The 24,860-nt window shown below is 42.5% G+C and overlaps 1 protein-coding gene across 4 annotated transcripts; it reads left to right on the forward strand.

Annotated features, from left to right (window-relative positions):
* The first annotated feature begins 609 nt into the window (after positions 1-609).
* LOC1270639 (SH3 domain-binding protein 5 homolog) lies at positions 610-24,852 on the forward strand. 4 transcript variants are annotated; one of them, XM_061654707.1, is made up of 6 exons: positions 610-722; positions 1,488-2,027; positions 8,315-8,377; positions 13,711-14,007; positions 14,983-15,066; positions 21,724-24,852. In XM_061654707.1, exons 2-6 carry the CDS (start codon positions 1,962-1,964, stop codon positions 22,876-22,878), a joined length of 1,665 nt encoding a protein of 554 aa, XP_061510691.1. In that variant the 5' UTR covers positions 610-722; positions 1,488-1,961; the 3' UTR covers positions 22,879-24,852. The 4 variants fall into 4 exon arrangements, with proteins under 4 accessions (XP_061510691.1, XP_061510690.1, XP_061510689.1 ...); XM_061654706.1 differs by having other exon boundaries at positions 628-647; XM_061654705.1 differs by lacking the exon at positions 610-722 and adding an exon at positions 756-935.
* Positions 24,853-24,860: the final 8 nt, after the last annotated feature.

Below are 24,860 nucleotides of genomic sequence, written 5' to 3' on the forward strand. Positions count from 1 at the left end.
TACGCAGGTTTGTGTATTTTTGGTCTAGAAAAATAGGTTCAATTACAAAAAACAACTTCAATTTTAACCATGTAAATAAATCTGCAATAGCAACTGTAACAACATTATGACTCACGTTCGTTATAGAACTCAAAATAAATATTATTTTAAAACGAAATTGTTAAACGCTTTCAACATTGCAGTAAATTTGCTTTTCCTACAAACAATTTGATTTCATAAAGTTTAGCAAAACCAAAACTAATTTTTAACATCGCTTTGTACCCCAACTGTCAAATACCACTTTTGAAGAACGAGACCGTTGCCTCTTCCCGCTTGGGTACCGCAGAGCGAGACAGAAAAGAAAAACATCGCGCTGACGTTTCTGGGGAATCGCGAAACGAACCAACGAAAAGGTCCCCCCGTACCAAGGTGTTATAAATGACAAGGTGAAGTTGTTCAGAGCAAAATGACATTTCTCGACTTGACATTTCTCCTCCGGGGGCTCTGGTATAAAAATCGGGGAGGGCTGGTGTGGGGTAATGAAATTTGTATGCAGAGAGTGACAGATGTCCCCCACAATGTCGCCCAGCAAAAGCGATAAAAATCAACCTTCTAAATACATTATCCTTGCCCCGTACGCGTTTCATTGTGTCACAACTGGTCGGACGGTACGGGTGGGATGTTTCTGTTGTTGTCTTCGAAACGCAGTGAATCGATTTTATTAAATACACAATAATCGCAGTGTATGTTCGCCATCAATCTTTAAACTGTTTTTTTTAGTTTTAATCTCCTCGCTACATCGCGCAAGCACCACGGCTGCACCAGTGGTCGAAGCCAGAGTGTCATGTGTTCCGCAGCGTCAAGGGTGTAGCCGTGCTGGGATGTGTGCGTGCGTGCGTGTGTGCATTGCTCGTTCCGTGTGTGCTGCACTTCCTTGTTGTTGAGCGAAAAATACAGTGTGTTATGATTTGTGTTTTTTTGTATTGTTATTTCTTGCTACATTTTCCTGCGATAAGGCAGCAGATGATTTGTCTTCGCTATCAGTTGATGTCACTCACCCATACACAAACACACGAGCGAACAGTCGGGCGGACGACTGATGGCATTTATTGTCGCTGGTTTGTTCGCTGAACTGTTCTGTTTGTTGCTAGCAGTTTTGCTATGACGCACCTCTCTTCTTTGTGCGTACAGGCCTAAATGATGCGAAATGAAAATGTCCCGTCGGTTCCACACTTTCGAGTGTGTAAAAGTAATTTCCCCCTGCAATGTTTTGCTTGGTGTGTGCTTGCGCTCTGGTGCCGGAGGAAGTTGTGTATGGAGCGGGGAAGAGAAGCCACCCACGAGAGGACAGTGCAGTGTGCAGAAGGAAAAATAAAAATAAAGCCACTTCAGTGTTGTTCAATATTTCGGTGCTATTTTTAAGTCATCATCATCGTCCCACGCGGCGAATGAGCAATTCAATTTCTTTCTTTTTTCTGATCGTGTGTGCCTTCCTCTGTGTTCCACAGGAAAATGTTGTGCTCGTGTTGCAGCTAGTGTGCTAGCAAGATTCCCTTGCCTCTGTCCTAGATGGGCTTATAATAGAAGCGAAGCGCAAATGTGTAAGTGCAGCAAGAAATAAAAGTGTTTACACGTGCATATCCCCGTACATCTCAGAAGAGGTCACCTCCCTCAGTGCAAGCGAAACATCGCATAAAGGTGTCCGCATCCACTCCGCTTGCTCTGTGTGTGTGTCCGGTGCCTACTGTGTGCGTGTGTGTGCATTGGTTGCTGTGTTTCGATCCCTTTGCTCCCGAATAAAGTGAACCGTGAAATTCCGCCGAAGGGAAAAGCCCACCCGCCATAAACACACACACACACAGGTCACATCCACGGCAACCGGTACACATTATTCCCAGCTAACACAGGCAGGCAGAGGCTGCACGGTGTACGAAATTTCGAAGCCCCCGAAGTGACCACGGAACACCCACCAACGCATCGCCATGGCTACGTCCAACAAGGAGATGGAAGAAACCGAAGATAACACTGAACTCGATCCGAGAATTCAGGTAAGCGAAATTCCATTCAATAGAAATACACACACATAAAAAAACTCGAGAAAAACCCAACTCCTATCGAGGTGCGTGCGTCACAAACAACACACAAAAAGGAAACCTACCCCAAGTAGTTGAGGTATACTTCATTAGTATAACGTCACCCGGGGGAAGTGTTTGATGGCCGTAATTATGTCACTTTGCGCAAAGGGAATGTAGGGCTTGTCTCTGCACTCCAAAGTTCTGTTCGTTTTTTTTAACTTCCCTCAAGTGGTTATTGTTGTTAAAGCGCGATGGTAGTGGGTGGTACGGGAGTGGATTTTCACCCCCCGGGCCCCAGATACTTGAGCGGCAACAAGACATGTTAGCTTGTAAAAGAAGCGTTACTTGAACCCGGCTGCACTTGCTCGGCCGATAAGATAATCTCTCCTGAACATACCTGATAAAATTAATGTCCTTTATCTACGCGCGACGACAGGCCCCGATGGGTTTTCGAACAACCCTTGTGAAGCGGCTGGCGTGTGATTGAAGGTAGAGATTGACGTAAGCGTTGCTTCGGGTTTGGTTTTTTTCTTCCTTCATTGACATGGGTGTGAGGATGGAAATGGATTTGTTAATAAGATAATAAGCTGCAAAATGAAAGCAAAAAGTGTAATGCAAGAGGGATGCAATAGAAATGGATTTAAAAAAATTACCAACTTTTTACAGTCGTTTTTCTTTTTGCGGATGATAACCGGCCTACCTACACGCTGATACTGGCCCTATGTACCGGCTTACTAGATTGAATTGTTGCCATGTTGTAAGGTTGGTAGCTAAACCTACTTGCTAAGTGGCGGCGATTCAGGAGGGAGTCGAAACATTTGGTTTACAGGAGACGCTGCGACTAAAAACTTTAAACATTTAAATTTAATACTAAAATGTATGTTTATCAAATTGAACTGCATACAGTCAACTTTCTCTTATTTGAGAGGCGATGGGACTGTCGAATAAGAATGGGTTTTCAAATTACAGAGGTTGAAAGTGAATGAAAGGTCCATACAAACAAGAAAGAGATAGAACATTTAGTATGCAGCTTAAACTGTTGCTATAGGAAACTGCGAACACGTTTGCCAATTTGAGCATACATCATTCAATAACCATGGCAAAACACCATACACAAATAAGAGGGATACAGATTTCAGAGGTTTTCCAAATTACAGGGACAAAAATATACTGGAAACTTACTGGAATGTGTAAAATGTTCAAATAAGAGAGGTTTTTCAAATTGGAGCGGTGTCGAATAAGTGAGGGTTCACTGTAATGTTTTATAGATATTTATGATTATCTTGATTCTCTGAAGTTCCATATTTTATATAAAGTAGAAAACTTTTCTGCTTCCTTTTCAATTTGATACAATTTATAATTTATAATAATTATATAAATATAAATTATAATTAAAAAAGATTTTTTTTACTTTAAAAGTTGTTGTAGACTTTTTCTCATCTGTATTATTGTTTGAAATATTCACATTATTGGTAAAGTAATCATTTAGTCTACAATATGGATTATTCTACACTACTTAGGTCAAATTTATGCATAAAATGCTCTTATATAAACCAGTAAAAATGTACTCGCTGAAGGAGAAACAAGGTGTCATCAAACTGCTCTTCGAAATAGAGGATTTTTGTTCTTTCTAACCCTTCGAATTGGTCCCGGTTGCTTAAGGTTCCTATATTATTTTTTTCATATTTAAAAGCTTCCAGTTACAACTAAGTATATTATGTATATAATGTTGTGTTACAACTACAGCTCAGTACAAAGGATGTTTCACTATAAGCGCATGGCACAAAGCAAGACATATTGTACAACACGTGGTTCGCGCTCAGCTAAGGTCGATAATGTCACTATATTTTCTACGTGCTTGCTTCTTGTTTGTCATTACAATGCAAATATCTTACACTAAACAGTGTAGCGACAACCTTATTTATCTCTATTGTTATTTAAATGATATCTTAAATACAATCGAACCCCCAGCGTTGGCCAGTGGAATTGTGTCGCTTTTGTAAACCTAAAACGTGAGCCTCTGGTCAAAGCAAGGCAAGATAGTTTACGATCAATCGACGGAGAGGGGGGTAATGTAACGTGACTGTTGTATAAAGACAGTAAGTTGTAAATATTTTGTCTTACGACTACTAACCACTCCCCCTGCATTTGCATCGAGATGGTATTATTTTTTTTAATTAAAAAAGCTTCTTTATTTTGATTTTCCGTGTTCCAAGGGAAAAAAGGCCTCACATCTAAATGTAAATTAGTGCATTGGTTGGAGCACTCTTGTGCTTACAAGTTTCTGTATTCGATGTCACGATGAGTCACTCGTCGCACCCGTCTCACTAACCTTCCCACTTGCACGGTCCATATTCCGTCAGCTGTCCAAAATAAACGTAAAAAAACAAAAAAAAAAAAACGAGCCTTTTCGTTACGTGGCGAGGTGCGCGCGAAAAGAAAATTACATTTTCTGCTGCCCCCAGCCACACAAAACACAAAATCGTCGTCCCCGCTCAAGGTTGGCGTGTACGCGAGCGGCCGCGCGGGCCAATCGCGGCTGCAATCTCCGTTTCCTTCGCGGGCCGGTTACATTTTCTTTGGCATTTCCATTAACTCACTGCTCGTTCGAAGGGGTACGCTGCTCTATCGAAGATGTTATCGGAATGGTGGTTGGTCTCCCCTACCCGGGGTTCGGCAGATGATAATGATGATGATGGTCCCGTTACAAGCCAATGTCCGTGCGTGTGTTACAGGCCAGGCAACTAAAACGCGCCTCGGCCCAAAGGGCCACAACTTGGCAGGTTCTTGTCCCGTCCCTAGTAGAGAAGATGCAAAAGCCTGACACCCAACACACCCAAGAAGCGCACCACACCATGTTTATGGTCACCAGAGAGATCATCCGGAGCGTTCGGTTGGGCTGAAAAATGGAACCCCTTTTTTGGGAGGATGGAGGGAAATAAAAACAAACCCGTGCTCGCTCCCCTGTCCGTGCGTAAAAAACCGGTCTCCTGCGCCATGCTTTGGTATTTCCCCAGATAGTTGTGATGGAAGCGCACACACCTATACATGGGTTTCTTTTCTTTCGTGTTGCTTTGAGGGTCTCAAAGGGAGGTCATCTCGCGAAGCGGGCAGAGCAGAAGGTTTGTGAAGAGTGGCTACGTTCTGGCCCCAAACTCCCTCTTGAGTTGAACCGGTTTTGTGAAGCGCGCTGAGGCTTTTGCGCGTCTCAAGCCTCATCTCAAGCACAAACTCCGTTCCTTTTCGCTGTTGTTGCTGCTGCCGTTGTTTTGGTTGTTTGTAGAGAAGATGATCAATCTGCCAGCATGACTGGAAAGATTCTTCTTTCTCATTGCCTCTTGTTGACGGGCTCTACCACCACCACCACCACCATAAACTTGCACATGTTTTAATGCTGCAAGCGGCCGCACTGTTGTGCTCAACCAACCTTCTCCCCTTTCACACCGAAAAGGCCACACCGTGTGTGTGTGTGTGTCTTTTGGCAAGCGGCTTTGTGTGTCTTCGAGCAGTGAAGCGAAGATGAGCCGCACGGGCCGTGTCAGGCCCAAAGGACGCGTCAGCTGCCCCGATGGGAACGTCAGAAATTACGCCGCGGCTGCGCTAATAATAATGGTGTGGCTCGATGGCAAAAGGCTTGTGTGCTGGGGCCGGGGGAGAGACCGCCCAACACATTCACATTCATTCACCGGCAAACTGTTCGCTGTAGCTTCGCCCTCCCTCTCCAACTTGGCCGCTTACATGCCTAGCTGCGTAAAAGCATCTAATCAAATGTAAATGTCGGTGGAGCGGCTTGTGCTGTGCGTTGGGTCTTTCTCGCACCTTAATGGACACAATTGGAACATTTCGGTGCGTGCCTGTGTGTGTGTGTGGGTCGATTCAACCATACGCGGGTCAGCAATGAAACTGCGAAGGAAATTGAGAGAAGGTTGTAAAATAATAATACTTTTGGTGCGCCATGAGGTGCTGCTCGGTACATTTGGGAGAAAAGAGAAATGTTTCATGAAGATTATTTTTTACTGAGACTAGAAACTACTATTCCAAATTGGTCGGATTAAATGGTGATTAAATTTTCAAATGTTTAGTCCAAAATCGTAGAAAAGCATCCATTATAATGCTGTCCTATATTGCTTATTGTTCTAATAAAATAAAAGGTTCATCCATAAATAACGTAACGCGATATCTTTTGCTCTAATAACCGTTACCGATTGAAGTAATGTTTTTGAATGAAACGTAAATTTTATGATAATGCATTGGATAATTTTTTAACGCAGGGGTCTCCAAACTACGGCCCGCGGGTCGCATGCGGCCCTCGAGAGCATATAATGCGGCCCGTGATAACTTTGTAAAGACTAAAACACACATTTTATTAGTTTGATTATTTTAATCATAATTACAATGTTTACTTTTTATGTTTAAAATACAGCTGCAATAATAGAAGGCTGTACAATGTTGATAAATTTAGTATGTATTTTGTCATTAAAAGGAGATTTAAGCGTTCGAATATTAGCTAAAGGTGACGCCAAAATGGCCCTCAAAACCGATATTAGTGAAGCAATGCGGCCCGCGAAGTGAAAAGTTTGGAGACCCCTGATCTAACGGTACGGTCATACGCCATCGTAAGCATAAGACTTAGTGAAAAAAACATAATTTTGAAAAATCTTGGGATACTTCTTCTTTTCGATGACGATTATTCCATAATGTGAAGATATGATGAATTTATCAGCAATACGCGACACTTGATGTATGTGATCAATTTTAACTCGACAACTTTAGGTGTTTGTAGTGCATTTTGGGAAATTTTCGTCCTATTTTATGCATTTGTTGAATTTTCAATTCAATTTAAGCTGTGCTTTTGTATTTGATGCAAAATATCTTTTTTTAGTCTGCATTTTTCGAGTGATAAATTAGTCGTGTACATGACAATTTGAAATTGTATGCTGATATGCTTGGTCCCATAGATTATAATTTTATGTTGTATTATTTGCAAAAGATATCCTTTCTTCCGAGAATTACGTATTTTATGGACGATCCCTTATGTGATAGAGGATCTCCCTTACTTTTCCCCTTTTTTATTTAATTTTCTTTTTTTTTTTATTTTAATTTTAGTAGAATTTTTAAAGCCTTTTTCGTCACACACCTACACCAACTGTGCCGGGAAGACGGAACTGGACTTTGTCTGCTGTTTTATGATATATCAAACATGTCGCTTACCTTATCTAACTCGATAGCCCCGATGTGTTGTAGGACGCGCCATTAGTCATCCTTTGTAATGGTGTGCGCGTACTCTACTACTCGTCTATCATGTGACTGTTATCAGGTTCAACTGATGAAGTAGAAGAATAACATAAAATGAAAAGAAATAAAAAACACCAAAACAAACACAATGCCGGGGCTTGTTTGTTGTGTGTGCAGTATATTGCACTGGAGTGGTTTAAGTGATTGCAAAGTTTCCACTACGAAACACTGCACTTACGACTCTCCAAAGGATGAGGGGGGCACGTGTCGGCACGGCATTATCATTCTATCAGTAAAACTTACCTGTTTTCCTGTACTGGCAGCACTACTAGCATTCAGTATAGTTTCTTTAGTTGATGTGAAAAGTGTCAATGTAACTCGCTTCTTCTAATACAACAATGTCGCTAACGAATGGTGAAGATGCGCTGCTAGTGGTAGGTTAATGAGGATAGTAGAAGGTGAACGAATGTTAGCTACCTTGTTAGGCAACTGTCCCATGGGGGAGATAGATCCAATATTTAACAAACCTAAAGTGTCAACAAGTTGCACCTGAAAAATGCTAATTTTGTGGTCACGTTCAGTGTTGGGACATTTTACTTTACAAATATTTTACAACCTTCCCCCCGTGTGTGTGCGCTTGTGTGTGTGTGTGGTGCAATGTGGAAGAGGAAGATTGTGCTAATTGTGTGAGGAAAAGAGATCTCCTGTACCATGACTATTGCAGTATTGATCGATAGAGGGAAAACAGTGAAAAATATGCCTATAGGATTCAAGTAGTGCAGTATGGTCTCGAACATAATCCAATCAACGTTTGGTATGATGCCAAACGGGCCACGACCCAATTTGAATGGTTGTGGGTTGAATTGTAACGTTGTTGAATTGGTGGCAATTAAAACAACTTAAAATAGACTAATAGGGCTGTTCTTTTAGTATTGATTTACTCGCTAATGTAAATTCCCATCTATATACTTTACAATCGTTCTTCCTACCCTTACTAATGTCTCAATTTCCCTTCTTTTTTGCAGATCGAACTCGAGAATCTCAACACGGCAACGGACGATATTAATAAGCTCGAGATTGAACTAGAGGTACGTTAATGCTCGCACGGAAAGAGGCTGTAGTTGACAATTTTTTTTTGTAACCTCTCGAAAAAGCTGATTTATGGATGGTCTTAATTCCACGAAAATTATACCTCATTTCACTCTTACACACACACCTCGCAAGCAGGGTTCGTGTTTCATTGCACACGCTGAATCAGCCGAACGTTGATTTAATGGTCCGCATGACCGTTAGAAACATACACACACGCGCACAGGTCAAAGGCAGCAGAGGGCTGTGGTTGTCGCTGGCAGCAAACAGCATTATCCCGCTGTATAGAGTTTCAGTAGATTTTGCTGGCCGGAAAACGGGAACGGGGCGACGGAGGCACTCGACGTCGGTGGACCCCGAACGCCATCAATTCAAGGAGTCAAGGACAGGCAACGGCCGCACCGTAGCAAAAGCCGAGCTCTCAATTGTGTTGTGGCTGGGGCCTGGAGTGACACTGGCCATTAGTTTTTCTGCTGCCTACTGCTGCTGCTAGTCCTTCGTGTACTATTTTTGGTTCACCATTTACACGTGAGCGTAGCAGAATGGGTTTTTTTTTTTGTAATTTGCATTTTTCTTCCCTTTCACGGACCTTTCTTTCGCTGTGAAATGTGAAAGGTCAGTGGGGAAACAAATGAGCCAGCTTTGCTTTTGCTGGCTAGACGACGCTTAATGATGTTAAAACATGCACATCAATTGAACGATTTTATTTAATATAACTGCCGGGATTTAACAAAACATACGTTTGTGTAATAGCCGTTCAAATCACTACGTCTCCAATAAGTTCTGTGCTAATTCAACAAAGCCTTGTCAATTAAGCTTCTCACATGCGGCTTTTATCTAAAGGGGCATAGTTTCAAACCCACAGCACCAGTGATACTTGCCGGTGTGAGTAAACGACTGCTAATGGAATGCTAATATGTTCATAAAGGGCCATCCATCTCATTGGCCCCTTTTTCTACGATGCCACGATCACTCACTCACCTCACCTACGATAATGGTGTTGGTACGATCGTAGCTAAAGATGCATTCTCAATGCCTTTGTCATTGTTTGCCGCAATGGAACAACGTTGTCAGGCTTAGAATGCAATCACGTGATCGAACGAGTTCTCCGGTGTGTTGCTTAGAACAAACACTTTGTAGATCCATGATCGTTTTTTGTACCAAATTACAGTAGAGATAACTATTGTCTAAGTTAAAATCAATATTTAGATAATTATTAGTGTGTTTCTCTAACTGACTTTTTTGAATTCGACATTTTGACAGTTTAGTTCAGCTGAGAGAAATTGAAGTAGGCGTTGAAATTCCTCTTTCAATTTGTCCGTTAAATTCTTTGAATAGTACATTCGGAATAGAAACAATAAGATTTAAAAAAGCATAAAAAATTACCTAAATTATATGCTTTTCTAGTTGAAAATCAAATTGCTCAAAAACTCAAATTGTTGCTATTTTCTCATTACTTATGGCAAAACAAAAAGTAATGAAACGCAAAACCGTACCGGCGCATCCGTGTTGGGAATGAAACGTAAACCGAGTTAACGATAAATGACGCATGGCGCTTAATGATTGGTGCACGTTTTGCTTCTAAGATTATAAATGCCGGGTTACGTGTGCACTCGATGCTCTCGTCGTGGGAAGCTGCGATGTGGTGTGGTTCCAACTGCTACACCACCACCCTCACCTTAAAACACGGAGTAGGCGGGACCCATCATGATCATCATCACCAATCGAAAGTGTATGTTTGTATCGCCGCTTCCACATGACACATTCAGCGACTGATACGTCTCCATACGCGATTCCGCTTGGACCATTGATTGAATGTTTTGCATGGAGCCGAACGATTTGCTTTCCCACGCATCCCGGCAAGCGTAGAAGAAGGCAAAACCAGCGAAGAGAGAGAGAGATAGAGTAAAAAACCGCATGTCATATGCATTTATGCGCATTTGTTCCGCACCGTGATTAGCATATTGCAACTTGCTCGCTTGCTGCTGGGCGGGTTGGATCTCCACTTACCCCAAACGGAACTTAACGCCGAGACACGGACCAGAAGATGGGTTGTGTGGTTTTGCATACACATGGTTTGTGTGTGCAGGTGGATCGTTTTGCCCATATGTGTGTGTGTGTGTGTTTTTTGCGGTTGGCAATTCTCTGCTTATACAACACAACTGTTTGTCTTTACTTTCTGTATGCATTTTGTATTTTTGCATTTGCATAACAGCGCACAGGTTCATGGGAAAATGGGTTTATTTTCTTCCAACCAAATCCCTTTGAGTGCTGTAAAATTTGATTAAAAAGTATAACCCCATCCGTAAGTGCAATGGGAAGCTGTCGGATGCACAGGGAATGCATGTAGTATCTTCCTGAGACTCACTCAATTGACTATTTCAAGCAAAACTCGAACCACAATCTCCTTTACCTACACATAGTGTGGGGCCTTTCTATGCCTATGTTATGCAATATATCGCAAAGAACGATACAATAATGGGTATAAGAAGGAGAAGGACTCCAGTGTCCTCGCTGGGTGTGGGAGTGTGGGAACTACCATCGTCCGATGGTTGTTAGGTATGATATTTATATCTAGAAGGACTAGAATGGAAATCGATCCTGCGTTGGGTAGACGTAGCGTCAATGAAAGAAATGACGATCGATTATTATTGTTGACAGCGTGCGAGCCTGTCCAAAAGTGGATTATTTTGTTGTTCAACTGGCATTGGGGGGTGTACATAATCATCTCTTTTGTTGTTCAACAATAGTTTGGAGTGTTATGTATATGTAAAGCTATTGCTTACGTGAAAATAATGAGTCACACATTCGGCAGTTGCTAGACTAGTATTGATCAGCAAAGAATTACATACGGAGTGTGTTTTGGCTCATTACAGAGTTTTCCAAGTCACTTTCGAATGTGCACATCATTATTCACCACTTTCAAGATGTTTTTCAACAGCTGTCAAATGGTTTATTTGCATCATAATCAAATTTCAATTCTTACACATGATTTTCAACACATTATACAGAACTGTCAAACTCAAATCAGCTTGAGATGTGTTGAAAAGCATGTGGAAGAACCGAAATTTTATTATGATGCAATTACTGAAAAATGTTCTGGACATTGGAAATTGACTCGGCGAACCCTGTAATATTGTCCCTCGCAGTATTGTGGATTTGTTGGAATGTTCTCGGGTCTGATTGTCGTGTTGTTACTTCGGAAGAATTAGTATCAAATAAACAAAGTCAATTACTCTTTGAACATTGAAACCTGTGTTTTGTAATGATTTATTACTGATCTGACTTATAGGAGATAGCAATCAATATGCATATACTCAATTAATCCCTTTAATTGCGGGGCTTTTTTTCTTGTGATTGTGTTGGGAATCCCACATGTGAATCCCACATAATAAACGATTCTTGCTCGTATAACTGGTTTTTATAACTGATTTTAATTTGTAAACGTGTTGCGGGTAGGATGATGATCGCATCAAACGTGTTATAATAATTCTAAAATGGTAATCCCAGACATTTGAATGCCTGTTTCTGTTTGAACCGCTTAAATCTATAGCTTGAGTATCATCAATTTGAAGTGTTATACTTTATTGATTTGAATTACTAATATTTGTGGTCGGCACGAGTCTTTAAATCCCATTCCTCGTGCCTGGGTCTAGCGTAGTCGTGGGCCATCTTTATCACTAGCCCAACTTCTGTGTAGACACTAACAAGGTAGAAACAACTTTGTAACAAGTTCCCAAAAACAACGGCACAGAGAAAAAGCTCGAACTCGTTTTAACATATCCTGAAGGCGAAAACTTTCTTTCGCCCTCCCTGTGTTGGTGCATCCCATTTGCATCCTGCAAGATAAATCCCGCGTTGCGCTCCCTATGGGTGTTGGTGTTTCGTGTGCAACCTCACATGTTATTTTCCCAGTGCAATGGAATGTTCCATGTTCCTCCATCAAAACAGTTTCAGTTTCAGCGGTAAAAAATAGAAAAAAAACAAAACTGTTGTTGCTCTCTCCCGCGACACGACCATATTTAATTGAAGTATTATGCTTGTGGGTACCACCACCGACCACCACACTCACCAAAGCATGACGGTGTCGGAGCTGAACACATGCAAGCGGTGGGTTGGGGTGGTGCTGGCTGACACCCCAGGGACAAAAAGAGCGTGCGAAAAAGGCAAAATAAAGGCCGGAAGTAACTGCTCTGCACCGAATCGTTCCATTTTTTTTTTATATTTTTGCTCGTATTTGTTACAGCAGGCAGCACCGGGAGATTGTTTTCAGGTGTGTGTGTGTGTGTGCATGGTGCATTTCTTGTAAAATGCAAAGTTGAAGAGTATAAATGCCGAAGGGCGTGTGCAAATGGTTGCAGAAAGGTGTATGAGGTGCTTCCGGACCGTTTTGCAAAAAAAGAGAAAAAAACAAAAGAAAACACATGTCCTGGTTTTGTGCCCAGGTGTGTGTGTGTGTGTCCCAGGAATAGTGAAAGGTTGTGTTTTATTGCTTTGTCCTAATTGACCTTTTGAGGCATTGAGGCCTGGAATACTTGTCGAAAGTCGTTACAAAAAAATCGGTTTGGTTGCTCGTAAAAAGGAAAATGTGTTTTAGTTTTTAGCTTTTCTAAACTGATTGCAAAAAGAACAATTAATAATTTTATATTTAAATACATCCTTTTATATTTATTTTTTATTTCTATATTTTTCAAAATATTTTCCCTTTCAAATCGGAGAGAACATGAGTATTAAATGATTTAACGTTCAATTTGAAATAAAACGCCTCCTGCGATTTCGCAACTGAAACTATCAAAAGGAAGGGTTGACTTTCTGTCGAATTCAAAAATTCAGTTCGGGATAAACCATTAAAATGGAATAGTGTTTTGTTTGTTTAAATTTAAATTGCGGTGATTTTAATTTGAATTAAAGTAGTTAATCCATTTGGGTTTTGGAATTTTTGTTTCGTTTTAATTAAATTCCTTTCCCGTTGTTCTACAAAATTGTTTCATACGATTCACTAGGATGCCAAAAGTGTATGAGCGTACCCCAGTCCGTCAGCGGGATACTAATTGGAACACGGTTTGGAGCGAAACCGTGAAGGATTAAGCCGATTTTGTTCGTCATCCCGACACGATAACACAAACTGGAAATTTAATTATCATTTTATCCTGTCCTGTGTCTAAATCTGCTCCAATCCTCGGCGGCAACTGTACTAATCCACCCAGCCCTGTGCACCGGCCGGGACACGTTTTGTGCCGTCTCAAATATTAGACTTTCTCCTCCACCCCATCAAACTACTACACCCCGTATGCTAATGCTGTGCTTCTCATTTCCTTTTTTGTTGTTGCAGGAAGCCAACTCCACCTTTCGGATACTGATGAACGAATCGACCCGCCGGTTAAAGCTGTCCTCGAAAAAGCTCGGCAGCTGCATCGAGAAGGCCCGCCCGTACTACGAAGCGCTCGAGAAGGCGAAGGTGGCCCAGCTGGAGTGCCAGGCGGCGACGCTCAAGTACCAGCGGGCGAACGAGATACACGCGGCGGCCAAGGAAACGGTCGCGCTGGCCGAGCAGCGGTTCATGAGCAACTCGCACGAATGGCAGTTCGACAATGCCTGGCAGGAAATGTTAAACCACGCTACTATTAAGGTACGGGTGCTGCAACGGTATCACTCTGGGTGCTTTGCGCTATCTCCCGTGGGAGGCTGAGCGCCTTTTGGATTGCTGTTGCTGTTGTTGTGGTTGTGGTGCGCGATATGATGCCACTTTCTTTGCCAGCGACTTCAGCACCATCATGCTGTCGGTGTATGTGGCGCGTTTCGGGTAAAGTTTTCCCTACGCGAGTTACAAACGCTTTTACCGCTGATTGACCTCCGAGTGGAAAGCTGTCGGGCGTCAGATTATGATACATATATACACCGTGACCTGTGTCCCGGCCATTCGATTCGGTTTCATTTTTATTGCTCACTGTGCAAGTTAAGTGCTTCGATGTGATGAGCTTTTACTTCTTTGTCGTCTGTGGGTTTTTTTTTGTTTGTTTGTTGTTCAATCTGACCTTCTCAATAAACTCCTCAATTAATCTTCGATGCTCGTAGCGACGAAAAGTTTAAAGTCACGAAACAATAACAGTGGGCGCAGCGCGCTCAATAAAACCGTTTGCCATTTAGCGAAGTGTTGGAATTTCTTTCCTTGTTCGTAGCCCAGCCAATATAAAACAGTTTGCGCGCCCGACCGGCAGACGACGTGCCTTTCGAGTTTGATTGCTGAAGATATTTGCTAAGGCGGCGGCTGCTTCGGCAAGGGGAGGCGGACGTGTGATGAATTTTAAAAATCGATCAACCTGACTCACCCGTCTGTTTGGTGGTCAGGTTTGTGTGTCGATTTTTGTATACAACGGGCAGCTATTTTGTTTGTGTCGTTTTGTCGCAAACGATTCGCCTTTATGTACACTGCAGCACTTGCAGAGGGATTTTTTGGAAAAATTCGCATAACATTAAAATTTAAGCGCAGTATAGTCGATTTTGGGGGTTTGTTCTGTTCTGATTCACCGGCTTGTACGTGTACGTGTTTGCAAAAAGTTCGCTAATTAAATCATTTTATGCATCCTTTCCGCATGCATTGCAGGTGATGGACGCAGAGAAACAAAAGGCTGAAAGTGGTGCTGAACATCAGAAGAAGGCGAAGGTGTTCGAGGAGGCAGAAAAGAAAGTAAGTATAACGAGTCACGCGTGCTGCTAGAATGAAGCGCAAGGAGTCAATCGAGAGGCTTAATGTGTGTAGAACCACTTTAGTGACGCGGGTCAAGCACTAAATTTAATCCAAAGAGAAACGTCACGTGTTTATGCCATTTTTTGTTGCTGCGATTTAATCTAAACGTGTTTAGGCCATGTGTGTTTCCGCGTCTGAAAAGACAAAAAAGAAAACATATGTTGCACCATGCGCACGACGACCTCGTTAATCTTCGGACTTTTCCATCACCGGCTATCAATTGCCGGGTGAAACCAATTCGTCAAACGCGACCATACTGTAACGCTGTCCGATTTGCTTCACCACGTTGTTGCACGTGAGCTGCTGCAAAACGTGCTCTGTCTGCTGGGCTGGCGTAAGGATGTGGTTGTTGCACGTTTAAAAATAGGCGAAAGAAGAAAACAAAAAACAGAAACAAAACCCTAATGCGCCCCTTTCATCGGCATTGAAGCAGTCGAACGTTACACCGCCGTATGGTCGTGTGTTGGTGGATGATCTGTGCCAAAACAAAATACAGAAAAAAACACACAGATCGATACGCCCGATATGCGTGCGATAGATACTTATACGCGGTCGTTCATATTGCCTAATGAAAGGCACCAGATAGGAGGTGAGACGGTGGAGAAGGAGGATTATACATTTGCACCGGGTTGGCTTCGAACCGCGTGCGTTCGTCGAAATGCGTATGCTTTCACATGGCTTCAGTCGCATTGCAAACCGCCCAGGAGGCGGGTGGGGAGGAGGGAGAGGACGGCGCTACACATACATAACGACCCGTATATGTAGTCAGACACACATGAGCCGCGCGCGCATTGCATTGCACCCGCCGAAACCACGTTTCCACATGCCAGTCAGCTCTCGGGCGAGATTCCACGGTTCGCGAGTCGCAAACACAGCACAGCTTTTTCGATAAGCTCTTTCTTCACCCACTCTCCATGTACCTCCGCCGCCTCGCGTTTTGGTGCTACCGAAAGGAGAGAAAAAAGCACTGTTTGTATGTGCAAAGAGTGAAAGTGATTTTCGTTCAGATGCATGCCCGGTCTCTCCCACCAACCTTAACACGAAAAAAGGCGGGAGCCCACTTTCCCCGATCCCCCCGAACACGTTCGGGTGTGTTTTCGGGCATTTCTTCCGGGGTGTGGTATCACCTCTTGGGTGGGAGCGGTAGGTGCAACACCCCCCATAGATGGTGTGCGCGAATTGACAGGTCGCACCTGGTTGGTGAGATTGGAATAGCATTATTTAGTAATGTGGCATGATCTACCAATTTTATACTCATTTTAGAGAACACTTGTTAGATGTTTAGGAGGTTTTAATATTCACTTTAAGTTCGATATATATTATTAAGTTTATTTTGTACTTTTAAATGTAAAAAACCACTTATAAGTCGTTATTCTCTGCTCGTTAACCGTTCCATGTTGGTTGGGGCCAAAACCTGCATTCAAACATGGTTTCCAGAAAATGTTAAAAACAGGTTTTTGTTTGCGACACTTGGTAAGCGCGATAGCAGGAGGTTTATTATCAGCAACGTTCCAATTTCCTATAGAAAGCTTTAAAGTGTACCACATTATGTACAATCGTTTTTAATACCTTTTTTTTGCTGGTTGGTGGTTCTAATAATTAGGACTTATCAGCAAATGTTAATGTAACTCTAGAGAAGTAAAATTATGTTGTATTTCACATAAAAATGCGCTTTTAATAAACATTTCTTTAACATACTTGTTCGATTTAGCAGAAAGGTACACCTTCGGGCAGGTTTTATTCGCAAAATCGAAGGATGCGTTGAAATTTCGTTTTCAAATTGTACGTTAAACCTTTTTCAAACAAGAATATGGAAATAATACAGTTAGAATTCAATAGTTGAACGCTTTTTAGTTGGCATGCTTTTTAGTTGAACGCTCGATAGTTGGCTGACAGTTCAATTAAAAAGCATGCGTTTGTATGGAAAACCGGTTTTTGAAAATTTCATAAAAATCTCATGGTCTATCGAGAAAAATTTCAGAAAATTTTTGTATGGAAAAACGTGCCAACTAAAAAGCACATATTCAATTGTTGGCAGGGAATCGAAGTTCAACCAGTGAGTTCGGACTGTATTAAGTAATAAGAATAAGTAATATTCTGAAAATATTGAAACGTAGCTTTTCTAACCCAAATTACTGATAATAGTTTCCAATTTCTAAATAATAGGGTAAATGTACCTATAGTGGTGGTAGTACCAATAGTGGTGGTATTGCACTAAAATGCGGTTCATACGGCAAATTAAAAGCAATAAAGTTATTTACGTTAGTGTGAAATGTTCTTTAGCCTTTTACAAAGGGTTTAAAAGTTAAATGGGGCCATTCCGTTACTTAGTGACCGAAAAATCCATTATTTTGTGAAGTGTGTCAACATTTTTCCAAAATCCTTAGGATTTCATAACGAAACTCATATTTCTGTTAACGTTCTAAATGACCATATAACCACGCAATTACTAGTTTTTCAACATAACTGTTATGAAATGTTATTGTTTTACTAAAATTATTTGCCTTTTGACCATATTTATGCATTTTTAAGAGTTTTTTACCATAGTGCCATTATAGGTACACAAAACAGGCATGTTCCTATAGTGGTTATAGCTATAAAATCAATAAATACAGGTCATTTTAGATTTTTTCGAGGATATTTTTGACATGTCGTACTGTTTTCACTAAAATAAGCAACAGATGTGAGTTTTATGTAGGTAATTTACCAAAAACAGGCCAAAATTCGGTTATCTGGGAGAATGAAAAATTGACTTCAAATCAAGCACACTCTTCCGGGTGTAGGTTGACGACAGGTGTGATGCAGTACTTTAGTCAATAGTTTCATCGGTCAAATTTATACATTTTTTATGATCAAATTACGCAAGAAACCAATATTATGGCAGTAATCGTTGCTATTCACACGAAAACATCTTCAAAACTAAGTTATATTGATATTATACACTGTTTTGATGCATCTTTGTTTACCACCACTATAGGAACACAATACGACGACTATAGGAACCATACCACCATTATAGGTACAACGAAGCAATCACAAAAATATGTATTTTTTCGTAAATTTGATTCATGGTAAAAATGGTTGCGATTGCGAAGATAAAACATATTCCAATTGCTATGTGTTAAAATATTCACAAATTGTCCTTCCTGACACTTTAAATCCATTAAAACACATCGGTACCACTACAAATTGCACCACTATTGGTACATTTACCCTAATAAACTTTAAAATTGCTGTTTTACTCGTTACAAATGATAAAGCTGCGCTCTACACTTGTCTGCTGTAATGGAGCAAATACTATTATAATAATTTTACAATTTGGTTATGGAGCATTTGGCCATCCGTGAATAAATATAAGCATTTCTCTTAAAAACGATAGCAAATAAAATGCGTTTCTTTAAAACGCCATAAATAGCACATCAACTACGACGACTTTGTTTGCGCTTCGATCGATGGCGTAAAGTACCCCCATTACGCATACGCACAGCAGCAGCCAGCATACACAACAGTCGAAATAGAGAGCAATAGTAGGACAGCGCCGAGAAGGGAGGTCGCACTTTGTGTTTTGTTGTTGTCACGGTTGGCTATTTCCGCTCCACACAGCCGCCCCGTCCATTTACCGTCGTCCTCCGTTTGCTATGAATGGGCTGTGCGCAACTGGAAAATAGACGGAATTATGCATTCAGATCAATTCAGTTCTGTATCTGTAGGATGAGGATGATGGTAGCTTATGTGCTGCGTTTCTTGCATAAATTCCTTCCTGTTGTTGTGCCTACTCCCCCCGCTTCCTTTCCCTTTCGCTCCACACATAGGGCAAATGGGTACGGTATACACACAATGGCAGCGTGTTTAGGAGGATGAAGTAATTATGCTGTCTCACCGGAAAAATTCGAGGAATAGAAATAGCGAGAGAGACAGAGATATGGCGGTTCCATCTCGATGCATTTGGATGCATTTCGGAGGTGACCGTTACAGGTTGCAAGATCATTATTTTCTACATTAAAAAAGTAATTTCAATGTTGCGTCTGTTTTTTTCATATATTTTATGCACGTTTTCATTGAACAAAGTGCGTCGGAATTATTTAATTGAAATGTTTCAGTTAACATAACTTAAACCGAACTTGTGATAATGGTTTGGTGAAATGTAAAACATTCATTGTCATTATTTTCATTATCTAAGTCGTTTATAAGCCCTTTTTTATTCATTGGCAACGCCTCATAAAGCTCTCAGTAGGCGAAACATAGAACTAAAAACTACCCCATTCACACGCAAATGTTGTTGTGCCCCATTTCGCCCCCCTGTTTGCCCTGTGTCAACCGGTAGATAACGCTACAAAACCCTCCAGTGTGACACTTTCTTCTACGATTACTTGCAACTAATTGAAGCGTAACGCGCTGCTTCTTGTATTTCCCGTTGCCGTTGTCATAATAAATGGAGAAAAACCCTACTTTTTTCCCTTTAATTTCCTTTCCATGTGGCATAGTGTGACTAACAAATGCCACCCTAGCGCTGGAGGGAAGCGTCTGGTAATTACGCCGGAAAACTGTAACTGTAGCGGCTTCCTTCTTGTGGCACAGCTGCTCGTGTGCTGTGGAGACAAAATCTCTTCCTTCCTCGCGCTTTGATGGTTGGTTGGGTTGGTTGTGCAACAGCAACCAGAAATGAGTTGAAAACAGTTAAGCTACCTGTCACACTCATCACACTTAAATTTGCGTTTGAAGCATGCAAACATTTAAATCGAACAATTGCTATTACTTCTTCTCACTAAACCCGTAAAGCGGTTACGATCGTCGGGCGATCATCAGTTTTGTGGAATTTCGCGTGCGCGCAACGGTGCTGTTGTTAATGGTTCAAAACGTGGCGAAAAGCTTCCGAAAATGTGTAAAAATGAGGAAAAAGGTACATTGTGACAATGATTGGCTTTTGTTTTGGGCCCGGCCGGATGCCCCGAACCCGAAATGCTGTTGTTACCAAACGTACCTTCTCACAACAGTCCCACCATCATCACCCCTGGGGCCTCTGGAGGGTTGTGTGTGGTAGCATCGATCACACAATGTAGCAGCAGGCGGTAGCTCGACGGGGTGGCCCGGGGTAAGCGGGGCGGGCGGTAAGCGAAGAAAATCAAATTTTCTTCTTCGTGTTTGGCACGTCGTCGTAACGTGATGAAGCCGTTTCTCTTACCGGCTTTCTTAGAAGCAAATAGGCAACAGTTATGTAATGACGCGGGGGGGTTTTAAAGGGCACCATTCCGACGGTGTGATTGTGTGTGTGCATTGGTTTCGATTGTAATCGGAACGCAATTGTTTGCTTGCCGTTGGAGGTGAGAAGTGTTTGACTGAATTTTGGGGTTTTCTTTTATTAAACATTTCCCAAAGACGTAATGAAAAGTGAACGTTTAGATTTTTGTCTTAAATACTGCTTGCTGCAATTTAATCGCTTTGTTTCCGAAATGTTGATAAGAAGCCATAATCGCAAAACGATGATACAAAAATGAGACAAGAAAATAAAAAAAAGTCTATAAATGATGAGTCTAATTGAAGGTGACTAGAAAAACTACAGGTTCTTAGTAGTGATGGGGATGGGTTCTTCTGGAATCGATTCCGGATTGTAGATCCGGAATCAGTTTCCGGAATCAATTTCCGGAATCGTTTCCGAAATCGGCTCCGGAATCGTTTCCGAAATCGGCTCCGGAATCGTTTCCGAAATCGGCTCCGGAACCATAATCGGGCCCGGAATCGGAATCGAAATCGGATCCGGAATCGGAATCGGAATCGGAATCGGAATCGGATCTGGAATCAGAATAGGTCGGAAATCGGAGTTGGTTTCGGTTTTTCCATAGGAATAGGCGTTTGGGTCCAATGATGCTACGTATTGATATCTGCAAATACTCCAAATTAATTCGTAAACGATCCATTCTCAAGGATTTTCCCGGAATGATTTCGCTTTTGAAACTTCTTAGTTCAATTCAAGAACTGATTCTCATCCCGAAGCTAATTCCAATTCTGGAGTCCATTCTAATTCCCAGGTCGATTCCGATTCCGGAGCCTATTCTGATTCCGGAACCGATTTCTATTTCGGAATCGATTCCGAATTCGGAACCGACTCCGGAATCAACTCCAGAATCGGTTCCAGAATCATCTTTGGAATCAGCTCCAGAATTGGAATCGGCTCCGGAATTGATTCTGAATACGGAATCGGAATCGCTTATGGCTGATTCCGAACTCCCACCACTAGTTCATAGCTTTGATTTTGGTAGCCAAGATGGTTCGAGATTTCTATGGAGACTGGCAGAGAAGGAGTTATGGTTGCTAAGTACTTTGGATGAGTTGCTAAGTAAACTTTGGACTCCCTAGCTGTCAAATGAAGAGCTTGTCTAAATACACTGGATGGACCGACCTGCAGTAAATTATGGACCTTGGTCTATTAAAAAAAGAAGATTAATAGGCCAATAATTCGTCTAAAGAATGTAATTTTTCTACAACTAATTATCGCTTGATAAGCCATATTTAAAATCATCAAAACTTGAAATAATCCCCTTTGATCATGTACTTATCATCTTTGTTTTCTTCTCAATCTCTTTCCCTTCCAAACAAAAGGTACAACAACTGGAGGAACGCTACCGAAGGAGCATACAGAAGTCACGGCCCTACTTCGACGAGAAGCAGCTGTGCCAGGAGCAGCTGGAAGCGCAGAAGGGCCGCATCCAGCAGCTCGAGCAGCAGATCCAGGCGGCCAAGAGCGCCTACAGTACCGCGCTGCGCAATCTGGAAAAGATTAGCGAGGAGATACACGAGCAGCGGGGCGATCTTAGCCAGGCCGCACCGTCCGGCCCCCGGGAACCGGGCGTCGGAGCCGAGCTGGCTAACATTCTGCCCACGGCAAGCAGCACCACCGCCAGTAGCAACTCCAGCAACAACCTGCACAAGGTACCGGGCAAGGATCGGTTCCCGTACAGCAGCACCATGCCGGACATTTCGAGCGAGCTGGACAAGTGCGAAATCCGCTCAGTGGGCAGTGCGTCGGTGGCGACCAGCTCGGCCGTCAGCGAGAAGGATCCATCCGAGGAGGACGACTACTCCACCATGACGCTGCACGACGACGAGGACGATCTGCCGGCGGCAGTAGCAGCAGCGGCTGCATCATCCACCGTCGATCAGGATGACGATCTTCACCTGGAGCTGCTGCGGCAGAAGGTGCGCACGCTGGCAGTGCGGCCGGTCGAGGGTGGCGATGGGCAGCAGCAGGAGCAGGATGTGTGGGAGCACGAGCTGAATGCCACGGTCGACAAGCTCGACCATCTGATGATGTTGCGCGAGTGTTCGCGCAGCAGCACCCTAATGAGCGGAGCGGGTGATACTGGTACCCCGGTTGGTGCCACGTTCAGCAGCTTGCCAACGACGCCGAAGCATCAAAACCACCTTCATTACCACCACCACCATAAGCATCTTCACCAACAGCAGCAGCAGCAGCCGGGGCGCGGTGTATCCCTTTCACCGGTGGACCGGTCGCCCGCGCACGAGCAGCACACCACGATCAAGATGTTCAAAAAGCTCGACCCCTTACCATTGGCCAACGTGTCGATGTACGCGCTTCCAACGTATCTGAACGCGGCGGCTACGAATGGTAGCAACGGGGGGTGCAACAGTTTGCTCACGCCAATTTCAGCCACCTCGCCGCCGGGTGGTGAGGTGTGCGAAGCGAACGGTGACGCTGCGCTCGCCTCCAAGCTGAAGCGCAAAATGTCCATGTAAAATAATCCCACCTTAGAGTTGGTGGTGGTGAGACAGGTTGTAGTAAAGCAAGTGATCGAAGGACAACGTTTAGCAAGGAGTAGCAGCAGCGCAGGGGGATGGCAGACGGTTGCCGGTAGTATTAACAAGGTTTAGAGAGGTAGTAAAGGTGGTGTAGAGCAGTACACAACAGTAAGAAGCAACCAAAACGGGGAGGCCATACCGTTGATGGCCTTTCGCTTTTCTTCCCTCCGTGATGGGGCGCGGTTTGTTTCGGTTTTTGTTTTGGTTTTATTTTAATTTCTAACGTACCATTTACCATTTAAAAAAAGCGGCGTAGTATTGTAAGAAAAGAGAATGTGAAAGAAAGAGAGAGATATATAAACACGATCTAACAACAGATTTACCTTTGAAAGCGAGCTTGAGCCAACGTCTCCTTGCTTACTTTATATATATATTACAAGTTATAGAAATTGTAGAAAAAAGGTAGATGCTAACATTTTAAACGTTTTAAAAAAAGAGCAGATCAACTAAAAAGATTATTAAAAAAGAAACACTCGGAAAAGTAAACAAACGAAAAAAAAAACATAAACACAAAGAGGGTCACAGCTCCTGAACACTTCCTTCCCAGAGAGACAGAGATAGCGAGAGAGAGAGAGAAATAGGTATGTTATGAAATTCGTTTTTAAAATGTTATAAAAAAGTATGGGCGAAAGAAGAAGGAGCAAAAACATGGTAGAAACAAGGAACAAAAACCAAAAGGAACAAAATTACATATGAAAACAGCTTTTCAATCTCTCTCTCTCTCCAGATCGAGATCCACGGTCGGCTGAATGTTTGCGCGGAAACACACCGACCTCTTGTTGCGGGTCATCCGAGTAAGATGCGTACTAGCCTTAAATTAGTAAAATTAAACAGTTGTGAAATCATCGCTCCGAACGAGTAAACAGTGTTCATGTTCCTACCATCACAGAATTAGCTGCTTTCGAGTATGTTTCCAAGTGCGTGTTTTGGTGGATAAATTAAACTCGCTGCATTGCTATTAGACAAACAAAAAGGTACAGAAAATAATCACCACAATACCACGATAGATACAATCCACTGTGATTAGACGGATGCACAATAGCGGCAATGAGTCGCATGGAATAGCAATAGCAACTAGGATTCGGCAAGAAAGAGAGAGAGAGAGTGGAAGAGAGAGTGAGAGAGGAGAGAGTGTGTAACCACAACAAACACACATGTTTAATCGGAGCACCTTCAGGCAGCAAGGCAAGGAGAAATGGAGGGAATTATATAGTGAGAAGGAAATTCTTACCTTCCAATTGGAGGTAAAGGGGTTCTTCTACCATCATAAGGGGTAAAGGGCAATCTTTTTATGAAGGTTGTGTTGCTGACAGTCAGTTTCCTTTTTGTTGCCTTGTGCAATCCTTTTTGGACTAGCGTCAATTTCTCATTTTTTCTTCTTCTTCCTATCTTCAAAATCAAACGCTCCCGGCCCGGAAAGCCTTGCATTTACTACTTTGTGCTATCGAATATCGGCGCTTTCGGAGGGGAAGCAATGTTGTCTTATGTTTCTCACGCACTATTAAATGCGAGCAACACACCAAGCCGCAAACCGACTACTGATTTGCTTTAAATCGATCCCCCAGTAGTAACCAATAGCAACAGCAACTACAATCCCTCCTCGAACCTTGCCTGTCCCAACACAAACACACACACACAATCGGTAACTAACATCGGACGGAAGATCATTTTAGAGTTACTCTACCATACTACTAGATGTAAAGTAAAGCCGGCCGGGTACGAGACGACGGCAAAAGAAACGAACATCCGGATAGGTTCGATGATGTTCGATGACGGCCCGGGTGGATGATGGGTGGGTGGCACATGCGCCCGCCAACTGCAGAAGTAAGATAGAACGGCGGAAGTGGTGTGGAGCGTGCCGTCGTGTTAAAATAGCGAAGCGAAATAAAACTTCTGATATAATGAAATAAATTCTGGAC

Source organism: Anopheles gambiae, chromosome 3, assembly GCF_943734735.2.
Source record: "Anopheles gambiae chromosome 3, idAnoGambNW_F1_1, whole genome shotgun sequence".
In the NCBI taxonomy this organism is placed as follows: Eukaryota; Metazoa; Arthropoda; class Insecta; order Diptera; family Culicidae; genus Anopheles; species Anopheles gambiae.